Source organism: Dreissena polymorpha, chromosome 5, assembly GCF_020536995.1.
Source record: "Dreissena polymorpha isolate Duluth1 chromosome 5, UMN_Dpol_1.0, whole genome shotgun sequence".
Classification (NCBI taxonomy): Eukaryota; Metazoa; Mollusca; class Bivalvia; order Myida; family Dreissenidae; genus Dreissena; species Dreissena polymorpha.
Genome location: NC_068359.1, coordinates 52,332,568 through 52,349,887, shown reverse-complemented (window position 1 = coordinate 52,349,887; position 17,320 = coordinate 52,332,568). Strand labels below are relative to the sequence as shown.

Below are 17,320 nucleotides of genomic sequence, written 5' to 3'. Positions count from 1 at the left end.
AAGCTATTTTTTATGGGCGGAGCTTCACATAAAATAGTATGCAAGAAAAATAAGATACATTCTATAAATCTTTAGTAAAAATCGTGTTAGAATCGAAATAATTCGTGTACGTTATAGTTTGTTGTCGAATAACCCACGGCCGGAAGTTTAAATACGTGGTTTCAAATCACTCGTGCTTCGCACTCGTGATTTAATCCCTACGCATCTAAACTTCCGGCCGTGGGTTATTCGACAACAAACTATAACGTACACGAATTATTTCTTAAACAAAGTTTCATCCCATAAGCAGCAATACTTTTCCAGTTACTTGCAGCAATTATTTTTAACAGATGGACTGCCTGAAAGAGGCAAGAATATGAGGAACACCAGTGTTACTACAGGGTGAGGGTGACAACTTTGTATAATGTTCAGTCAGTTTAACCATGGCAACAGAAAATAGCTGACATCTTACTATAACCATCTTTGCCAAAGGACAAAACTAAATCCTAGATTTACACTGAGGCAAAAACCTACTGTCAGGCCTTTGCGTCAAACTTATCTCATGCATTTAAATAAACCAATGACACTCCAGGTCTCTAGTCAAATATTGTTGACATACTCTATGTTAACAAACAGTTCTTGACTTAATAGTAAATTTTATCCAATCTTGCTTATTTTAATGTAAACTACCCACATGCTAAATAACCCATGTTTCCCCAAATCTGTATAATCCATTTTAAGAACTTCCACTGGTGTACATACATTTTGCTCACAAAATAATTATGTTAACTGGACACATTTTAATTTAATCAGTTATCCTGAACGTGTAGAATGTGTAGGATAAAAGAAATTGTACTTAAAAAAATAATGCTCAAAAGTCCAATTTAATCAAACTACCTTCAAACTTTCCTAAAGTCATGGCTGCCTCATATAACCCTTTCAGTGCGGGAACCGGATTTTGAAGGCCTTTGCAAACAGTTTGGATCCAGATGAGACGCCACAGAACGTGGCGTCTCATCAGGATCCAAACTGTTTGCTATTCTGATAGTGTTCTTTGAAAAAAATCGAAGAAAATGCTAATTTTAGAAATTCAGCAGACGACATTTTAGCAGAAGACAAATTACCCAGCATGCAAAGGGATAAAGATGAGCAGTCCTACATCTAAATCTCTGAACACCACTTATGCAAAACATTTGTGTTTGTTGTAGCCATAAAGTTGGATATAGATGCCATTTTTGTCTCTTCTCAATACTGAACAACAATTAAATGAATTACTGGAGTTCAAAAAGTTAACATGCTGATAAATATCTTAACACAAATATCTTAACAAAGTTTCATCCCATAAGCAGCAATACTTTTCCAGTTACTTGCAGCAATTATTTTTAACAGATGGACTGCCTGAAAGAGGCAAGAATATGAGGAACACCAGTGTTACTACAGGGTGAGGGTGACAACTTTGTTTAATGTTCAGTCAGTTTAACCATGGCAACAGAAAATAGCTGACATCTTACTATAACCATCTTTGCCAAAGGACAAAACTAAATCCTAGATTTACACTGAGGCAAAAACCTACTGTCAGGCCTTTGCGTCAAACTTATCTCATGCATTTAAATAAACCAATGACACTCCAGGTCTCTAGTCAAATATTGTTGACATACTCTATGTTAACAAACAGTTCTTGACTTAATAGTAAATTTTATCCAATCTTGCTTATTTTAATGTAAACTACCCACATGCTAAATAACCCATGTTTCCCCAAATCTGTATAATCCATTTTAAGAACTTCCACTGGTGTACATACATTTTGCTCACAAAATAATTATGTTAACTGGACACATTTTAATTTAATCAGTTATCCTGAACGTGTAGAATGTGTAGGATAAAAGAAATTGTACTTAAAAAAATAATGCTCAAAAGTCCAATTTAATCAAACTACCTTCAAACTTTCCTAAAGTCATGGCTGCCTCATATAACCCTTTCAGTGCGGGAACCGGATTTTGAAGGCCTTTGCAAACAGTTTGGATCCAGATGAGACGCCACAGAACGTGGCGTCTCATTAGGATCCAAACTGTTTGCTATTCTGATAGTGTTCTTTGAAAAAAATCGAAGAAAATGCTAATTTTAGAAATTCAGCAGACGACATTTTAGCAGAAGACAAATTACCCAGCATGCAAAGGGATAAAGATGAGCAGTCCTACATCTAAATCTCTGAACACCACTAATGGTATATAAACACTGATGTGCCTTATAAAATACAAGGCGTCTCAATTATATACCTCAGGAAGAATTAATCTTGAAATTGAATACATTCTCAAAATTTAGCAAAAGATAGTGCAGATAAACAGATGATGAAATGAATTCAAGTATAGTTATGAATCATTTCCACTCAGAAATTTGATAACATGATTGAGAGAAACAAACCATACAATAGCTACCACGATGTTTTAACCAGATGTTTTAACCGTAACAGGCTTACCACTTGAGCACCCAGGACAATCATGGGGCCCTCAATTGACACCCAAGTTGATTCTAAGATGTTTCACAATCTGCATTATAAGTTCAAACAATCTTTGAAATGGACCAAAGTACAAGGCACATATAAAAAAAACAACCTAGGCTTGCAGTTTTACAGGAGATTTTTATTTAAGTACATTTGCCATAAAAATCTATTTAAATCATATGACACACAAGTGCAAGGCCACTTATGCACAACAGACGTTAGTTTTCTCTTCAAAGACAATATGAACCAACATCTTTCATAAACACAGCTTGCTTATTTTAGAAATAACAGATTTACGACAGGTGATGTTTTTGGACAAGTTTCTGTGAAACGGCTATTAAACAAACAATATGTCACAATATGTTATGCTGATTAGTTGTGAACTTCATGATATATTAGCTGGTTCTTTACCAATTAACTCCAACAATTATCTGTTTTAAGAAATCAAATTTCTAATTGTGTTTCTTTAAAAAGGCAAATTACTGATTTACCTTTTACCATACAGAAGGAACACAGTTAATGCTTGTCATTATTTTTTAATTAAATTTACAGCAATAATGGCTTTGCAGGCAAAACATAACTATGACTTCTGATGAATGTAAAAGCATTTACTTGACTAAAATATTTATCTGTTTATGAAAATGAATTTTAATAGGTTTTATATGAATTATCAGTAGTAATAATGCTGAGAGGCTGACAGTACTCCACTGGTGATTACCTTTTCCATTTAAATAATTAGGTCTGTACGATTCCCTTTTAAACAAGCTTATAACCTATTTTTCAGGAATTATTATTAACAACATTTGCTAAAAAATATTTTATGCATCCCATAGACAGTAGAAGAGGCAGCAGAACCAATGAATGCCCCCCACCTCCCCAAAAAAGTCAATAGAATTAGTATTAAAGCAACAAAGAACATGAACAAGTACACAAACATGGACCTTAACTCACACAATTTTTTCCCCAAAATGGGAAATTATCAATAGCCAATGAGAAATATTATATATTCCTGTTGCTGTCAATTTATTAACCTGAATGATTAGATATGAAAACAGATTGATACCGATTTTAAATTTCACACTTGTTTGCCATAAAAAGCTATCAAAATGAAAGAATATATTCTGTTTCACATAAATATGTGTCATAAAACAAATATATGTCATCAAAATTCATATTTAAAACCACAGGCATGTCAACAGAGTGATAAATAACCTACTATTAATAATACATGGCAATCGTAACAGAGGTTTTTACAGGCAATTTACATGCCTGTTGCATTTTTTTGTGGAACATATTTTTGCAAATACTATTGCCAAGATATAGGTTAAATATGAATATTTGATGACTGCTGCAATAACTATATGACTGTTTACATCTTTATATGATTACATTATTAGTTACCAAAATGCCCGGAATTAGTTGAACTCACCAACACAAAAGCCATGTACATGTACTTCCAGAGTATGCCACAGAAATTACCAGTTTACTTAGGACAGGAGCTGTTATAAAGTTGCCTTAATTACAGAGATGGTTAAAATGTTTTTAAAAACGTATGAAGTTCCAGAAATCAACAAATAATACAAAACAGAGTCCCAGCCCAATGTGAAGGATTCAATAACTATTTATTATAAAATTATTAACAGTGTTCATGACGAGCTCATAAATGTCATGAACACTTCATGAACTGTTAACAAAATGATCATCTTGGGACATCGTATTTGAAAAAAGGTTCATGTCAGCTTGATTAAATGAACTTAATAGGTCATAAAACAAACAAAAACTGTGTTGACTTTCCCGTATTTGAAGCGTTAATTGATAACAGGTATTGGATGACAATCGTTCAAATTAAAAAATTGTTGTCTAAATTTATCAAAACTATTTCAGTATTTGTGGCAAAAAATGACAGTTGGAAATAAACAAATACATTTTTATTATAAAATTGTATTTTTTTATATAAATCTATAACTCTTATATAAAATACTATAATTTAATCTAAGATCTATATCTATATATAAGCACAGCTTGAAATTGAGTTTAACATGTTGAAACAAGGGACAAAATTGTCACAAAACCAGGTTTTCATTGTGAAAAAAAAATCTGATAAAGGGAGAAAACTCAAACTGAACTTTTGAAATGAACAAACAAAATGAACCCCCTTTGTAAGTTTGTTTGTTAAAAAAATCTATTTTCAGTCGTGGCGACGTTGACATTGGAGATATTGACGTGATTCTTACGTGCGACACACCGTCCCTTGATAGTGAACAAATGTGCCAAATGATTTTAAAATCTCACAATGAATGACATAGTTATGGCCAGGACAAGCTCATTTATGGGCATTTTTGACCTTTGAACTCAAAGTGTGACCTTGACCTTGGAGATATCGACGTAACTATTTCGCGCGACACACCGTCCAATGATGGTGAACAAATGTGCCAAATGATTTTAAAATCTAACAATGAACGCCATAGTTATGGCCCGGACAAGCTTTTTCCGCCCGCCCGCCAGCCAGCCCGCCAGCCAGCCCGCCCGCATTTGCCAATCTAATAACCAGTTTTTTCCTTCGGAAAACCTGGTTAAAAATGGCTATTAAATAACCATGTTTTGACCGAGTTCTTTTGTCAGGGCTATGTTATTTTATCTCGGCTCAATTACAAAAAGAAACCTATTATAAAGTCTGTATCTGAAGAGGATTGTTCATAAACTCAAGTGATTCACAAAGTTTATTTATGAACTTGTAATTATAATATCTTCTAACTTTATTAAAGAATGGACACAAACAAAAAATGCTAATTTATTCACAAATTGTTATTAATGAACCTTTCCATGAACATAATTAATGATTTTCATTGATATAATAACAAACATTTTACAGATCAAAGACAATAATATTCATGAATTTCCATAAGTCTTTAATGTCCAGTCATGAACAAATTTAAAGTTCTTGAATAAAGTTCATTAACACCTCTTAAATCCTTCATAGAGGAGGGCCGAAGTTCCAGTCAATATTATTCGTCAGCTTTCATGAAACAAACACTTTCCTTGTTGACTGAAATGAATCCTACCAATCTTGTTTGAGCTTGTTACCTGATACGACTGAACTATGTGAGGAGATCAGAATAAATTATATGTTTTTGTTCATACTTGTTTTTATTTTTCAATGCCCACATGATGAATGTTAGTTCAATGACACAATAATGAAACAGTAATTATGTGAGACCTCTTTAAATGAATTACGTTCAGTGACAGCTTAATGTTCATGACCAATATAAGGCAATCCTTAAAAATTGTTTGTTTGGAGTAAACAAATCTAATTTAAGCAGGGCTGGTGGCAGCAATTTTTTTCCTTCTTTATAAAGCACCAGAAAACTGCACTTTCCCAATAAGGAAAAAAATACAAATATCCGAATTTCTGTCCAAAAAATCTCAATTGAAGGTTTCTTAAAAAAAATCTTTTTTATAAATAAAATGCAACATTTAGTTTGTTTCCCTATGCAGCTCAATGGCTTGAACCAAAGTAAATGTAATACTCACAACTTGACAATATTTAGTTATCAATTTTACAGTATTTAGGAGCAGAAAATCCAGTACACCTATTTCCCAATATGAAGACTTCATGACGCAAATTTTCCCTATTTCATAGTTTTTCGCGCACTATTTTCCCAAAGTGTACTGGTCCCGGTACTTTTCCCAATTGGGCAAAAAACAAATCGCTGGGTGGGTTAAGGAAGGTGAATGATTATTATATGTTTGTTTTTTGCAGATCTAGTGATTTCTATCTATGATGTAACAGTAAACAGTGGTGTTTTTTTGTTCAAAATCCGGGCGGGTATCCAGCCCCATTCCCAATAGAAACAAGGGCTGTTTGTAAAACATGCATGCCCACCATATGGGCTGTCAGTTGTAGTGGCAGCCATTGTGTGAATACGTTTTGTGTCACTGTGACCTTTGACCTAGTGACCTGAAAATCAATAGGGGTCATCTGCCAGTCATGATCAATGTACCTAAAAAGTTTCATGATCACTTTGACCAACAGTTGATGAGGAGCCAGTGTGTTTTTTGCCATTTTGGGAATGTGGCTAGGTCACTTTGGATTGGGAAATATCGCATACTTTTGTCTACAATCGGAAAAGTAATGTTGTTGATTTAATGCTTACAAATACTTTAAAATTCACAGTAAAAGTGATTTCAGTATAGTATTTTATAAGGTTCAACTAATAATAAAGCTGAATTTGGAGATAATTGACATATTTAGACTAATTTAAAAAATAGATATTTTCTTCAATTGGGAATTTTTAGGTCCCATTTGGGAAAAATGTATACTTCTTCCAATGGGAATGTACCCCCCCCCTACCAGATCCTTATTCGAAAAAAAAACAACAACACTGGCAGCTATCTTTGAAATATTGTGTTGCAAAGATATTTAGACTTATCATCAGGTATAATACAAGAATGTCTTTCTTGTGAATCAAACTTTTGAAGTAATTTGATTGGGTCAGCTTATCCCAAACAAACAATTTTTAGAGATGGCCTTTTTTATTTTTATACACACTCAAGCCTGCTCTAAAACAAGGGAGAAAACTGCATTTACCAAAGATTCAGACTTAAAATCTCAGAAAAAACAAACTTTCTTTTCATGGTTTTAACTTGTGTAATGTTTGTTTTAAGGATTGAATATATTGCCATTTAACAGATTGTATGTGACCATGAAAGTGTTAGCAACATGAAAGCACAATAGTTCAAGAGTTATCTACCTTTGAGCTGGCGTGACTTCTTCTTCTTCCAAATTGATGCGCATAATTCCTGAACTTTCAAAAACATGATTCCAGTGATATTCTGTGATAACAAATACCAGTGTAAATGCTCATTTAATAACCTGTGTATAACTATATGTTCTGATATGTACTCTCCTTTAACAGTAATTGAGTTGTTAACATACATTCCAGTGTGGATAATTCCTGTAACAAACTGGCACTTTTTTCAGTTTGTTGTGACTGATGGTCCTTTGACAACTAAATAAATATTACACATATCTTTAGTTTACATTCTAGAGGCAAATGTGCCCAATCACAATTTCATAAGTATTTATCAAAGTATTAATTCATATATATATGCTATATAAACGATTCCTTCTTGCGTTTCACTATTTCACACTATTGTTGTTTATACTACTGAGCTTATATAATGTCACACAATTTGTATTCAACAAAACTATCCAACTTGAAATTGTGCATATTATTAGATGACTCATGTGATTTACTAATAAAACATCTGCATAGGTACACCTCATCTTGCAAGCTTTGGTTCAATAACCTTCATGGACATAAACATTTGTTTTGATCTAAAGTTCTGTCTCATTCTTACACAAGAAGCACTTCATAATGTCTTGTTTTGTGGTTGGCTAAATAAAACAATTCTTTCACTTATAATCATTTAAATATACTGAGTACATAATTATGCCGTTGTTTATTCAATAATTATTAGATATTCATAGACAAATATTATCACATTTATTTACTGAATGTATCGACGAAATACCATAAGCCCCTATTACATTTTACACACATGTTACGTAGTGTATGTCCAACATTTAATATGATCATATACTTGTGTTATATTTTACACACATGTTACATAATTTATGTCCCATATTTTATATTATCATCATCACGCATATACAACCATGCACTAACACCTATACAGCATCCAATACTATCAAAACGCTTTATCCAAAGCAGTGATATTCATGATAATTCATAAACTGCACACTGGTAATACATCTAATTTCCACTCCAGAGTTAATCACATATAATCACTCATATTGCTTAAAACATAAGACAGATGCAATTCATCTCAGTTATGCATGTAAACTGCACTTTACGCTTAAATATAGAGACATGAATATTTCGATTTATTCCCATTACAAACACGCCCATGATCATTGTTCACTCCCACACCACTTAAAACATTCATGTATCTCATATAAATGGACTCATCAACATCCCAACAAGACAGTTATAAAAACAACAGAATGTTGTTGGTTGCAACAACTTAACTGCTACATTAAAAGCTTCCTTCTACGCTGTAATTCTTTGAATGTAATAAACTCGAAAAATATCACTGCTCAGATTTGTTGCCAGTTTTTCATTGACATTCTACCTCCCCAATTGTGGTTTAAGGATTTTATTGTTTCATTTTTAGTTTGCTGCACATAAGCTATGACCTGTTTTTCTCCCAGCAAATTCTGCATGACTTCACACAAGGACATTATCATATAAATAAATGTTTCAAGTGCGTTATTATAAAAAGGACAAAAAACACAATACCATTTTTTCATCTAACTTATTTTATAATGAATTTGTTAGATACAACAAATAAAAAAATCATCTCATCAAGAAATATAGGAAATTTTTATCAAATTGTCAAAAACCTAATTTACCGATACATGTAGTTTACAGGCAAAATATACTATTTGTTACAGAAAGCTTGTAGTGAAATAGAGAATTGTATGTGTAAGTTTTGGATAAAGATCAAGTTTATAAAGCCAGGCTTTGAACCATTTTAGCGCGAGGCTTGCCAAGCGCCACCATGGTTCAAGCCGAGCATGATAAACTTGATCTTTATCCGAAACTCACATAATATTCTATTTATCCTATTATTTCCTCCCTTTTTCCATTAATAAAAATAAAATATCGCATTTTTGACGTTTTTATCTTTAAGTAGAGTTGACAAAAACATTTTCTCCAATATTTGGAAAAACCCAAATCTGATCTAAAAATAGCGATAGTATAGCTTAAGTTTATATGATTGTTGTTATACTATCTATTTTCATCTGGTAACAGGATAAAAGTAATTGATATAAAGAACTATTTTTTGTTTCCCTCACACCCCATCCTTCTTTGAATGAATGGTCAGATTTCATCTACCCTACATAATATATATTTATATGAGCCTTGCTGTGTGAAACAAGGCTTTAATGCATGTGCATACAGTGTGGTCCCAGACTAGCATGTGCAGTCCTCACAAGCTTTATAGAGACCATGTGCATACAGTGTGGTCCCAGTTTAGCATGTGCAGTCCTCACAAGCTTTATAGAGACCATGTGCATACAGTGTGGTCCCAGATTAGCATGTGCAGTCCTCACAAGCTTTATAGAGACCATGTGCATACAGTGTGGTCCCAGTTTAGCATGTGCAGTCCTCACAAGCTTTATAGAGAGTCATCACATTTTGCCTTTCTTTATAAGAAGAGACTTCCCATGAATGAAAACAATGTAAAAGCGGTAAGTGTTGTCTCCATACTCTGATTACTCTGCACAGGCTAATCTGAAATGCATTTTACACTCAAGCATTAAGCCATTTTACCCAGTGCAGGGCTGAAATACATTCTACCCGGCACCACCTCCCTCCCCATACCCCAGTGCATCAGTCACTAGCCTACCCAGCACAACCTCCCTCCCCTACCCCAGTGCATCAGTCACTAGCCTACCCGGCACCACCTCCCTCCCCTACCCCAGTGCATCAGTCACTAGCCTAACCGGCACCACCTCCCTCTCTTACCCTAGTGCATCAGTCACTAGCCTACCCGGCACCACCTCCCTCCCCTACCCTAGTGCATCAGTCACTAGCATCACCTCCCTCCCCTACCCCAGTGCATCAGTCACTAGCCTACCCAGCATCACCTCCCTCCCGTACCCCAGTGCATCAGTCACTAGCCTACCCTGCACCACCTCCCTCCCCTACCCCAGTGCATCAGTCACTAGCCTACCCTGCAGCACCTCCCTCCCCTACCCCAGTGCATCAGTCACTAGCCTACCCTGCACCACCTCCCTCCCCTACCCCAGTGCATCAGTCACTAGCCTACCCGGCACCACCTCCCTCGCCTACCCCAGTGCATCAGTCACTAGCCTACCCGGCACCACCTCCCTCCCCTACCCCAGTGCATCAGTCACTAGCCTACCTGGCACCACCTCCCTCCCCTACCCCAGTGCATCAGTCACTAGCACCACCTCCCTCCCCTACCCCAGTGCATCAGTCACTAGCCTACCCAGCACCACCTCCCTCCCCTACCCTAGTGCATCAATCACTAGCACCACCTCCCTCCCCTTCCCCAGTGCATCAGTCACTAGCCTACCCTGCACCACCTCCCTCCCCTACCCCAGTGCATCAGTCACTAGCCTACCCTGCACCACCTCCCTCCCCTACCCCAGTGCATCAGTCACTAGCCTACCCTGCAGCACCTCCCTCCCCTTCCCCAGTGCATCAGTCACTAGCACCACCTCCCTCCCCTACCCCAGTGCATCAGTCACTAGCCTACCCGGCACCACCTCCCTCCTCTACCCCAGTGCATCAGTCACTAGCCTACACTGCACCACCTCCCTCCCCTACCCCAGTGCATCAGTCACTAGCCTGCCCTGCATCACCTCCCTCCCCTACCCCAGTGCATCAGTCACTAGCCTACCCTGCACCACCTCCCTCCCCTACCCCAGTGCATCAGTCACTAGCCTACCCTGCACCACCTCCCTCTCCTACCCCAGTGCATCAGTCACTAGCCTACCCTGCACCACCTCCCTCCCCTACCCCAGTGCATCAGTCACTAGCCTACCCTGCACCACCTCCCTCCCCTACCCCAGTGCATCAGTCACTAGCCTACCCTGCACCACCTCCCTCCTCTACCCCAGTGCATCAGTCACTAGCCTACCCTGCACCACCTCCCTCCCCTACCCCAGTGCATCAGTCACTAGCCTACCCTGCACCACCCCCCTCCCCTACCCCAGTGCATCAGTCACTAGCCTACCCAGCACCACCTCCCTCCCCTACCCCAGTGCATCAGTCACTAGCACCACCTCCCTCCCCTACCCCAGTGCATCAGTCACTAGCCTACCCAGCACCACCGCCCTCCCCTACCCCAGTGCATCAGTCACTAGCACCACCACCCTCCCCTAACCCAGTGCATCAGTCACTAGCACCACCTACCTCCCCTATCCCAGTGTATCAGTCACTAGCACCACCTCCCTCCCCTACCCCAGTGCATCAGTCACTAGCATCACCTCCCTCCCCTTACCCCAGTGCATCAGTCACTAGCACCACCTCCCTCCCCTACCCCAGTGCATCAGTCACTAGCACCACCTCCCTCCCCTACCCCAGTGCATCAGTCACTAGCACCACCTCCCTCCCCTACCCCAGTGCATCAGTCACTAGTACCACCTCCCTCCCCTACCCCAGTGCAGCAGTCACTAGCCTACCCAGCAGCACCTCCCTCCCCTACCCCAGTGCATCAGTCACTAGCAACCATGCACACGCAAGCGTCCCATCCAGCATTTGCATTAGGTAAGATGTTCATAATAACAACAGTTTACATGTTGATTAATCCTTTCCCCCATTAGAAGCAAAATGAAAATGGCTTTTGCAACCAGCATAAAACCAGAACAGCCTGCAAGTAACTCTCATTCTATTCAGGTTTTATGCTGTTTGCTGCGCATCTGTATCTAAGAGTTTGAAATGAAGCCTTATAAACTTGAATTTAGTAAGAAAGATATTAAACAAGGGCTGTTTGTAAAACATGCATGCCCCCCATATGGGCTGTCCATTGTAGTGGCAGCCATTGTGTGAGCACGATTTTTGTCACTGTGACCTTGACCTTTGACCTAGTGACCTGAAAATCAATAGGGGTCATCTGCGAGTCACGATCAATGTACCTATGAAGTGTCATGATCCTAGGCAAAAGCGTTCTTGAGTTATCATCCGAATCATTTTACTATTTCGGGTCACCATGACCTTGACCTTTGACCTTGTGACCTCAAAATCAATAGGGGTCATCTGCGAGTCATGATCAATCTACCTATGAAGTTTCATGATCCTAGGCAAAAGCGTTCTTGAGTTATCATCCGAAAACCATTTTACTATTTCAGGTCACCGTGACCTTGACCTTTGACCTAGTGACCTCAAAAACAATAGGGGTCATCTGCAAGTCATGATCAATCTACCTATGAAGTTTCATGATCCTAGGCGTATGCGTTCTTGAGTTATCATCCGGAAACCATTTTACTATTTCGGGTCAACGTGACCTTGACCTTTGACCTAGTGACCTCAAAATTGATAGGGGTCATCTGCGAGTCATGATCAATCTACCCATGAAGTTTCATGATCCTAGGCGTATGAGTTCTTGAGTTATCATCCGGAAACCATTTTACTATTTCGTTATCATCCGGAAACCATTTTACTATTTCGGGTCACCGTGACCTTGACCTTTGACCTAGTGACCTCAAAATCAATAGGGGTCATCTGCGAGTCATGATCAATCTAACTATGAAGTTTCATGATCCTAAGCGTATGCGTTCTTAAGTTATCATCCGAAAACCATTTTACTATTTCGGGTCACCGTGACCTTGACCTTTGACTTAGTGACCTCAAAATCAATAGGGGTCATCTGCGAGTCATGATCAATCTACCTATGAAGTTTCATGATCATAGGCGTATGCTTTCTTGAGTTATCATACGACAACCACCTGGTGGACGGACCGACCGACCGACCGACATGAGCAAAGCAATATACCCCCTCTTCTTCGAAGGGGGGCATAATTAAATGTAACTGTCTAAGGGACTACAAATGCATCAAAATGCATATCAAAGTGGTAAAGGGCTAAATACATATTAAAGTGGTGTAGGGTCAAGCCATGATTTCCCAGAACAGGGCTGTACATTCTACCCTCCCCCGCCCCAGTGCATCAGACACGAGCAACCATGCACACGCAAGCGTTGCCTCCAGCATTTGCATTAGGTAATATGTTCAACAGTTTCCATGTTAAGATAAAAGAACAGCTCTTGGATATTATCAGAATTAAGCGCAACCTGTTCTAAACAAGCTGCCATGCCACTTAATATACATATATAATTATATACAATATACATATATAATTATATACAATACCCTGGAAAATCAGTGATCAGGCTGTGATCTGCATATATGTTAATTAAAATATTGGAAAGAGCACGTCAACAAAATAATCATTTTGACCAATAGAAAAACATCACAACATAACTTAAAATTTCAAAGTATTTAATTTCACGTCCTAAAATTGCAGGTGAAAACCATTTTAACATATATGAATCAATAATGGAAATAAAACAACTTCATCAATACAAAATGATTGTCTGACGTTAATATAAACTGAAATTGATTTGTCCAACTTCAATAACAGTTTTATGATCTCTACTCTATATTTAAACCCATATCAGGGTTAACTTGGTTTTCTGTGCATTTTTACAAACTGATAGCAGTTTACCTCTACACTGCATGCTCACACACGCTCATGTCTTGGGCTTATCTTAATATTGTATTTATTTAAAAAATCTGGTAGCAGTACACTAATAGTATAACACATGCACAACATAAAATATTTATGATGAAAACTAATGGTTGTCCATTTGCAGTGGGCCAGTTATTTAAAAAGGTGGTAGTCCACTTTGACACAAAGTTAAAATTACAAAAAAAGGTAGTCAACTTCATCAGAAAGCATTATTAAAACCACTAATTATAGCAATTACACTAATGTTTTTCAATACTGACATACCTCTGCTAAGGAATTCTTGTCTAATAAAACTGGTACCATTAATGTCATAGCCATTAGTGAGCTTGTTTTATCCTGTGCATTAACCCTTTCAGTGCGGGAACCGAATTTTGAAGGCCTTTGCAAACAGTTTGGATCCAGATGAGACGCCACAGAACGTGGCGTCTCATCAGGATCCAAACTGTTTGCTATTCTGATAGTATTCTTTGAAAAAAATCGAAGAAAATGCTAATTTTAGAAATTCAGCAGACGACATTTTAGCAGACGACAAATTTTCCAGCATGGAAAGGGTTAAAACATGGCAGCCACCATTATGTTTGCCTTTTGTATTTTTGCAAATGGAAATGTTATCGTTACACTGATTGTCATTGTCTAAAGAAATGAAATTTGATAATGTAAATAATTGAATTATTTATCGTTGTATGGAGATGTTGAAATATGTTATCAGGGATTTCAATAGATTTTGAAAACTATGAGACAAATCACCGTGCTTGATAATTTAAGGGGTCAGATAAATTTTCAGGGGTCAAAATACTGAAGCACGAGTTTATTAATTTGTTCACACTATTTTTAATTGCTGTGTAAATATTAATCAGTGAGTATACAGTTTAGTCAAATAAGTTGCTATTTAACTCAAGTTGTATTATGTAATATTAATTATTAATTTAGCTTTCTGGTATCATTTGCAACAAAATAATACAAGGTACGTAATATGCAGGGGTCCAAAGTGAGAAAAATTGCAAAATGCTTGCATCTTAAAGCAGGATTCTTATTCCAGTAAAATCCCTGTGTTTAAGTCGTAAAAATAGCCGAGAAAATTTAACAATCTTATAATGCCACGAGCAGATACCTTGAAGTGTGCAAACACAATATTTAATATTGACCATAGGTATACAAAGAATTGTTTCTACCATTAATTTCATATGTTCCCCTCTTCTGACAGGTCTACAACTACACACACTATAAATTGATTAATCATTAAATAATTGATTTCAGCATAATATTTCTATCCTTAAACATATAAATAGTAAACTTATTTCCTGCAGATATAAGGATAAGGGTTGATAAATTAGATTTGTATTATTTGTTATAACTATTTTGCTGGTTCACTAAAATTGTGGGTGAACCAACCAGATCTAATGGGGTTTATGCCAAACAGTTAATTTGCATTCCTGAATATTGGACTAAAACAAGTCAATTTATTGTTTCCATTTTTTCGCTGACAGTTCAATTTAATTTAAATCATATGAAATAATTGAACATAGTGAGCGCAAACTGAAAACATGACATAGATTACACTCTTATCAATTCATTGTTTGCATATTTGATCAATTGTCTGATATATCTATACAGTTTTTATCCATTCTTATATTGCCTCTCTATCATATGTACCAAGTTAACAAAATTATGAATGTTCTTGTAGTCTGTATTTACATTTATTATTACTTGTTCACAGATTTTTTTCTTTTATAATAAGTTTTTCACTAACTGCTTTAAAATTGCAAATGTAATCATTGGCACTAATATAATTAAAGAAAAAAAAAAGGTTAACCCACCTCCTCTTGTATCACTTAAATTTGGATAAAATGAGCCCTGTTCTGAGAAATCTGGGCTTAATGCATGTGCGTAAAGTGTCGTCCCATATTAGCTTGTGTGGTCTGCACATGCTTAGCAGGGAGGACACTTTCCACTTTTATGGTATTTTTAGTTTTAAGGAAGTGCCACCTTACCGAAAATCAAGTTTAGGCAGAAAGTGTCGTCCCTGATTAGCCTGTGCAGACTGCACTGGTTAATCTAGGATGACACTTTACGCACATGCATTAAGCCCAGTTTTCTCAGAACAAGGCTCAAATATATCAAGCCTTTTACACTCTGTCAGGCCAGCTGATATATCACATCAAGTACTTTATACTTTGCATATTTTGTCACAAAAAATAACGCCGTCTAAAACATGCAAGTGTTTTGCGTTTGTAACGTTAATAATAAATTAAATCATTTTCATATGATGATTACTCATAAACAAAAAATGTTTACAGTACGAGTCAATGTCATTAGTCTCAATATGCAATATGCTTGATGTAAAGAGCTCTTTTATTTTTTGTTCAATCTGTGACAAAATGTTTAAAGAAAAAAAAACATTGCAATATTTGAACAAGTCCCTTGAAAAGTAAAAAAGTACTTGGCATGAAATTAGTTTCAAGTTGTATAAAAAAGTGTATTTGCTTGTATTATCTTAAATGAAATGCTGTCCCTGAAAATTCAAATCACTCAGATACCAGGTACATAATTTTTTAATTTCAGAAAGTTTTAACAAACAGTTTTAAAACTGTTCGCACAAACCGATAAAAACTTCTGACGCATGGCAATTAAAACAAACTGACCCAGAAAAAAATCTAAGGTAGTAAAAATCAAGGGTAAGATATTTTAGTAAACCTTTGAAACAAATTACAATGTCTAACAGAAAAACAAAAATCTATTGAATAAATGATAAGAAGCAGGAGTATATTTTCCGAAACCAAGAACTTACTTGATCCAGTTCTTTTAAGCGCTCTGGATTTCATTTTCGCTGTCCTTCTTTTCCACTCATGATTCACATCCTGGGCAAAAGTTTTGATAGGTCCTACAGTTGATGTCACCCCATGTTCCCTCTTGTTTTCAGGCGGGAATCTTGTAAGTCTGTCCCTTGGAACCACTTCAAAGTCCCCACCCAGTGTGTCGCCAGTCTCTGAATTTACCGAATCATAGATGCTGTCCTCTGTGAGTTCTTCCTGCCTAGCATTTCTATGTACATCAAATTCTTGATCATATAAATTGACTACTCCTTGTCCATCATTTGCTAGATTTTCACTTGCACCCAAAAAAGCTTGATGGGGTTTATCAGTATCACAGGCAAGTGGATCAAATGTACGAAGTAAACTTGATACTGCATGTTCTCCCAACTTGCTGGGTTTGTCTTCCTTTCTTTTCTTCTGAACAAAAACAAATTCTTCAGATTCCGCAACTCCATGTCGACTTTCAACATTGTTTCTGGGACCACTCTTTCTCAATACAACCGGAGACCCTTGTTGCCCCTGTTCAAGATTATTATCCTGAGAACTCATGCCTTTAGAAACTTGTGTGTAGTTATATGATTTCAAACTATGATCATCATCTACAGTCACATCTTTTGCGAGACAATACACTGACACACCTGTTACTGCTTTCTCTAAATTGCCTACACTTTTCCCCGTACTTTTGTGAACAACTGTTGCAGTATCATCAACTGTGTCTTTAGC

The 17,320-nt window shown here is 37.0% G+C and overlaps 1 protein-coding gene across 1 annotated transcript in view; it reads right to left on the bottom strand.

Moving 5' to 3' along the window:
* Window positions 1-17,320, bottom strand: part of LOC127831224 (uncharacterized) — a 76,770-nt gene that overhangs the window by 58,109 nt on the left and 1,341 nt on the right. The window contains exon 2 of the mRNA XM_052356210.1: window positions 16,573-17,320. This exon is cut by the window's right edge and continues 266 nt beyond it. Coding sequence (XP_052212170.1) covers window positions 16,573-17,320 — 748 coding nt within the window. The remainder of the gene's footprint in view (window positions 1-16,572) is intronic.